We start from the raw sequence: 6,988 nt of genomic DNA, 5'->3' as shown, positions 1-6,988 counted from the left end.
GGTTCAAAATGTAAAATATTATTTGTTGAATATATTATGTTAATATTGTATGCAGTTATTATTTTGTGTAATTGTTTTTACAATGTTTATTATATTCTCATTTTTTTTATGTCAAAGAATTATTGTTTAAAAAATCGTACCATTAAGCTAATAGGCTACAATGTGATTTTAAAAAATAAATAAACCATTATGAAATAAAGTTCGAGATTTGTTATAGTTTGACTATTTGGGCAACCATTATACATCTCATATTACGGCAGCGAGATGTATTTGAGTAGCCAGGTGCCATATACTATAAGTATACTTGGTTTCAACTGATGGCTAATTAAAGCACTTTCAAGTTAGTATTAATTTCATTGAGATATGTAGTGTGTAAAATCTAAATTATGAGCCTAAAATGTGCTTTTTCTCGGTATATTAACTGGACGATAGTGATTGGACATTAAGAAATGCAGACAGTCCAAAGGATAAGGAGCGTGTGGTAGGTCTATGGTGCAATTGATAAGTATTTCTAATATACTTTGTGATTTTTCCGAGTCAGGAAATTTGGGTATGAGCAGTTGCATGCCCTCCTTCATCATAAGTTTTTGCAAGAAATAAAAAAAAGAGCACATCCTGGATGGTTTAAGAACGAGTTCCCCATCCCTACCATCCCAATTTGAAAGTTGGAATGGAACTCCCTTAGCTCACAAATTTTCAGGTGGGGCGAAAATATGGACCACGAAAAATATAAGTGGAGCCCTCAAGTTTTTCCATGTCTATTTCGGTGAAAGCGCTACTCGAAAAAGCTGTGAAATGTCGCCCTCTAGTGACAAGTTTACTCCATGCGATTGGTAACATGTGGAAAATTGACTGGGACGCCATCGGATGATAAACGAAGCGGGAACGATTTTGCTTTGTTTATTCTCCAAATTATTAACCAAACCTTCATATTGAAGCTGTCAACACCATATTGTGAACATGGCGTATAAAGGGCAGAAGGTGCAGAAAGTGATGGTTCAACCAATCGTATCCTTTTCATAATAATGACTTTTATTTCTGAGACGTTTCTGTGTAAATTTTTGATTTTTGTTCAATGTGTGGGACTATGGCCTTTGTATGCACACATACCTGCATTACTATCCTGGCTGTGTATTAAAAATAAAAGCTGTGCTATTGATTCTCAACATTTCAAACACCACTGTACAAAACTCAACTAATTTCACTCACAATCAGTACTTAAGTGGACGTCTTTTTCGTCGATTTTGACCAAAATGATATGAATATACCAGCGTTTTGGAGGGGCTGTAACTTTTGATAGAAACATCGGTGAGACATGAAATTTGAAATGTAGATCTATTAGAGTAAAGGAGCCCGTAATCGGCCAGCTCCCGTTTTCGGCCGATTGGTTGGATACAAGGTAAAATCACTCTAAAATACATCGCATAATAGCGTAACACATATCCCACACATAACATACCATGCCAGTGTCACTGAAGAACCACATTTGCAATGAAAAATATATCCTAAAATATCACATTTTAGCGAAGTAATCGCCGGTCCTGCTACCCGAATCTGAAAAATCAAGTATCTTACGCATGTCTGTAAGAAATATGGGTACCATAAAATGAGCTTTATTTCAAGTATTTTTCAGATTTAGAGCCCGATTTTGTGCTAGTCGCAAGCTCAAAAGTATCTCATCGCATGTATTAAATCAATGCAGCCGCACACCGCAACGCACACATGATATCTCTGTCTAATTCAGATTCCAACTTCCGATCACCGCTGTGCCTGTCTTCGGCCAGGCGAGCACCAGGGAGCTCAGGCGTGGGATACCTGCTCCGCCCGCTTGTGCTGTACATCAGCGCGGAAACGCACGGCGCGCGCGAGCGCTTCCTATTGACTTTGTACATGCGGCCGTAAACTGAAACGCTCGGCCGATAACCGGCTTCAAAACAGTGAAAATTGAAATGAATATTGTCATGGCAATTCGTGATTTTTTTCTGGGATTCTTTTTTTGTTTAAATAATAATAATATTTGCTTCATGATTTGAACAAGAAATGATAATAAATAGGAAGTAAAGAGTCCTAAAAATAGGATTTTGTCTTAAGTGGCTGAAAACGGGCTCCTTTACTCTATTCTGATAACATTTTTTATTCAAATATCAAACAAAAATGGTGAAAAACGATCTCAAATTGAAAATTGAAAAATCGTTCAGACACCCTAATGTTAGAAAGAATAATTTAAAAATTCAAATCGTGAGTCTACTGACACTACTGACTGTACTGTCAAACTTGCCGATCAGCCACATCGTGTTCATTGCGTGCATTTGTGTGTTGTGTGTGTATTGACTATTCGTGTGCGCAATTGCTCATCAACAGTTTATTGACTTAAAATATTGTGCTTCTGCAAGGGGCGCTGCCGCGCTGGTCCGAGAATAAGGATCGTCTGCATAAACGAATCTGTTTTTCGCATTGCTAGCGCGCGTATCAGGAACCCTACACCCACAGAGCACACAAAAAAAAGAAAGGATATCCTCGTTTTTATGCGGACGATCCTCATTATCGGACCATCGCCCCTGACTCCCTGATAATGTCTATTGTTAGTAACACTAAGGTTTGCAATCCATGAATTGCAAAATGGCAATAGCCAATCAAGTCATGTTGCACGCACATATGCTATCTATCACATGATACATAGTATTAGTACATACAAGATTTAGACATGTTACCATTCATTCACCTTATATAGTTATAATTTGGTGACTTATTTGTTTTCCCAGGTGATTAATTTCCTTGACAGATTATTCTTCTCAAATTTGTTTATCCTGACAGAACTTGATTTTCAGATATCTTCAGAATGTAAGTATACTTAAAGATAAACTTTAGTACTGGTAATGCGATTGCATTGTGAAAGAAAAGGTGTGAAAGGATCAGAAACAGTTGATCATGTAGCTTGTAAGTATTGGTGTGCACTGCAAGGTTCTGGAGTCATCAAAATCATAATAAATTTGACCGAGTCTTGGTAAAGTAACAAGCACTCGCATAGAAAGCTATATATGGGACAACACACATGGTGTCGGGGCTAGTACTACCTTGATTTCCTTGTCTTTCTATGCTCATTACTCAGCCAGTATACATTTTCTTCCAAAATTGTTTGGCACATGTCATTTATTTGTAATCTTGAACATTCAGTGTAAGTTTCGTTAGATTCTGTGAGAATTATTATTTTTTTTTACCAGTACTGGAGTTTATCTTTAAAGACTTTGAAATCCTAAGATATTTTAAAGAAATAATCCATTCTTACTGCCTCCCTGCTTGTCACCAAATTGTCAATGTCATGGTTAATCTAATCTTTTAATTTTTCTTTTTTTAAATCATTTTTGTTTTACTTTTTGTGGAATGTAATATATATCAGTAGATTATCTGTAATCTGTTTTCTTCCATACATATTAAAAAAAAACATTTAAAGCCTTATCAGTTCAGCTTTAAATATGAATAATATTTTCCTTATAAAATGCCTGAACTGTCCTTTAGATTTTAACAGTGCTTTTAATTATTATTATTATCATCATGATTACTCTACGCTAAGTGTACCTTTTTTTAATACCAGAGGTTTTGTATTCATCTTTCCTTTCTTTTTTTTCTTCCTTTTCCAGAGGTCAAGAGTTCAGATCTGGCTGTACGACCAATCAAATCTCAGGATTGAAGGACATATCATTGTAAGTATAGTCAAACATGCTTTAGTGAGTGACCACCTGTCTACAACAAGCACATTTATTGTTTCCCTTGAAAATGGTTTCTCATTGAAACATGTACTAAAGGAACCTGTCTACAAAGACCACCTGTCTACAACATGCACATTTTTTGTTTCCCTTGAAAATAGTTTCTCATTGAAACATGTACTTAAGGAACCTGTCTACAAAGACCACCTATCTACAACAAGAACATGTTTTGTTTCCCTTGAAAATGGTTTCTCATTGAAACATGTACTAAAGGAACCTGTCTACATAGACCACTTTTTGTGTTTCCCTTGGGCGGTTGCTGTAGACAGGTTTGATTGTGTATTGAAGCTGTAATGTACAAAGTTTATTGGGGTGAGGAGTACGAAGGAATATGTGAAAAAAGAAGAAGGGGGGGGGGGGGGAATAGGAGAAAAGACAGATCACTCGAAAAATAGGAAGAAAGAAGATGGCAGAAGAACAAAGAAAGAGAATTGACAAGGTGGAGTAGTTGAAGCCTGAAGGAAAAGAAAAAGAAGATGGAGGATTTTTAAAAAAGGGTTAAGGATCCATTGGAAATACATGCATATTACCAAGATATGCATTGCATAAATCTGCATTTTAAAGGTAAAGACGAGTTATGGTCATGCGATTGCATTGTTTAAGAAATGTTGTGGAATCGATCAGAAAAGTTTGATCATCTAGCATCTAGCATCTGCAAGGTTCTGGAATCATCAACATGATAAGAAATTTGGCCCATTCTTCGTAAAGTTACAAGCACTATACACAGAAAGATGTATATGGGACTACCCTATATCTCTCACAGTCAATGAGAGAAACAAGTTTACCAAATATACATGTATGAATTAGTAGGCGGTTTTCTGGCAAATTTTTTATCATCATGTATTAGTCAAAACATTCTTTCACATGATTGGTAATGAGAGCTTCCATTTCATTTTTTGAAATTAGGGCGTTTCCAATACTGGTCTTTACCTTTAAGGTTCTTGAATGGCCAAGTAATCTCTGTTCTCCAGAAACTTTTGCAAATCTCTAAGGACAGCCATTTTTACACCTCACAAATTTTGCATGAATCACAAAAGTGTTGTGACAATTGTGATTTTTAATCCCCTTGTCTCAAATGCAAACCCAAGAAATGTGGTATCCTAGAGGCTGTTCACACCGCAATGAGATAGCGCGGTCTATCGTAGCACCCCCTTTTTTCTAGCGCCCGCTAGACCGCGCTATCTCTCGTGGACCACCCCCAAGAGGTGCTCCAGTGGCACGCCGTTTTGGCTCACCGTGGCTCGCTGTTGGGCGGACCAAAACGACGTTGTACCTCCCACACCGCATCTCTGCCGGTGTGAACAGCCTCTGTAATGGGAGACTGTCCAAGATTGGCTGCCAAAAATGTTGACGAAATTCTTTGACAACAGAGACAGGTGTGATTATTTTTTAGCATAAAACTTTTGTAAATCTGAACCACTCCTGAAATTTACAAATATTTCATGCACAATGACCTTTTTTTTTTACTCAAGGGGGGCGTTGTCGAAGGGAAAAAAAAAAATCTATTTTTTTTTGTAGTGCTCACTATCACCCCTGATGGGTACCCAATAGGATGCGAAAGTTAATGTGGTTGGATGAGCAAGTGGCCCTCGTAAAATGGCGACTGGCATGAATACTCCCCAGGGAGTGGAGAATGTGCATACATTGTGTGCTGGTGAGTCTGAATCCGATGACGGGTAATAATATGTATTGCGCCTAGAAACAAAGGATTAGGCGCATTATAAATGTGACTGAGCTATTCTTATTCTGAATCTTTTTTTTTCTTCAGGGATTTGACGAGTACATGAATGTAGTACTAGATGATGCTGAGGAGTACCACAAGAAAAATAAGACGAGGAAACCATTAGGTGAGTCTACATCTTAATGTGGTTTTTGTTTGTGTTTCCCTAAAAAATACTAAAAAAGGTATTTTTTCGAGAGTCAGCAAATAGCAAATGTCCTTTATTTGCATATATTTGACCAGTTCCCTGAGGTTTAATTGATTTACATCAGCTTTACATAGTGCTCATGCAAACAGACTCAAGAAATTTAAATACGGACCCCATTTCAAATGAGAATAGTGTGAAGCCCTATATTAATTATAGGGCATCAAGCAGATTTCAGTTGCTATACAAGATTACATGTATTTGGTCAACACACCTTGTGATGATATAAATGGATTTGTTTCAGTTTCAATTGTTCTGTATGGTGTAATGACGTGTTTAAGCCCCACTGCACTACTTATAGCTACTTGCGCCCTCTATAAAGCAAACAATGCCTAATCGGTGCCTGTCCGTCCCCCATGATTCCCCTTTTTCTTATGTTAATTAAAAGCTGAGTTGATGAGATAGCCATCTGTCAGTGACCACGTGGGTGGTCTAATTGCTCCTGGTCAAACTTGTACAGACAGGTTTTAAATAATCCCCCATTTTTTGTCATTTCTTCTTCATTGCAGGACGGATATTGCTGAAAGGAGACAACATCACGCTGATTCAGAACGTCCAAGAAGCCGCCGGGGCTGCAGAGCCGGCTCATTAGCAGTGGCCTCACGCTCGGCTTTCTATTGTTTCACCTTGTATATAATACCTGTACATCATACATCTTAGAATAACATTGCATCTGTTTGTTTCCCCGTCTGTCATATTGTTTTCTTGTGTATGAGCTCAAAGTGATCGGTCAGATTCTTTTTATTGTTTTATTGTAATCATGAATCTTTGGGAGGAGGGATCATTCATTGTGAGATTTACTTGATTTCGAGCTTCCGATATTATCGATCTCTTGTCATCACGAATAAGGGGAAGAATAATGAGAAAGGAATCGTTCTACGAAATAGCAAAAAATAGCAAATGTTATAGCTTCAAATTTTCAGTCACTGTGCACATAATCGTGAAACGGATTAGAAATATTGACGCTTGAATTGTCTCTCCCAGAGAATCGTATTTCCTTGTCCGTGAACAGCAAATAATGTTGGAGAAGATGTAGTTGATCAGGAATCCTTCTTTTTGGGGGGAGCCAGCTATATTTAACTGCTTCTCAGGGTATCAAAACTAAAATTGTCAACATAGATGGCACCTACCTGCTTCATTTAGTCTTATTTATCACTTGATGCTTCAACTGGAATGAGCTAGACCTGATGCAACAGCCCTTCTTAGTTCAGAATGTACCTTCTAATGTGGGTTTATTGCTGTTTGGTCTACAATCAGATTGTCTACTACCCAATTGGTCTATTCCCATATGGTCTACAC

The 6,988-nt window shown here is 37.5% G+C and overlaps 1 protein-coding gene across 1 annotated transcript; it reads left to right on the top strand.

The window, feature by feature from the left end:
* The first annotated feature begins 960 nt into the window (after positions 1-960).
* Positions 961-6,281, top strand: LOC580958 (small nuclear ribonucleoprotein polypeptide E-like). The gene is made up of 5 exons (NM_001242666.1): positions 961-1,008; positions 2,815-2,841; positions 3,639-3,701; positions 5,533-5,611; positions 6,199-6,281. The coding sequence occupies exons 1-5, from the start codon at positions 961-963 to the stop codon at positions 6,279-6,281; spliced, it is 300 nt and encodes a 99-aa protein (NP_001229595.1).
* Positions 6,282-6,988: the final 707 nt, after the last annotated feature.

This window comes from Strongylocentrotus purpuratus, unplaced genomic scaffold (assembly GCF_000002235.5).
Source record: "Strongylocentrotus purpuratus isolate Spur 01 unplaced genomic scaffold, Spur_5.0 spur5_scaffold_17, whole genome shotgun sequence".
NCBI classification, from domain to species: Eukaryota; Metazoa; Echinodermata; class Echinoidea; order Camarodonta; family Strongylocentrotidae; genus Strongylocentrotus; species Strongylocentrotus purpuratus.
Note: the sequence above shows the minus strand (reverse complement) of the source record. Positions and strands in the feature narration are given on the sequence as shown.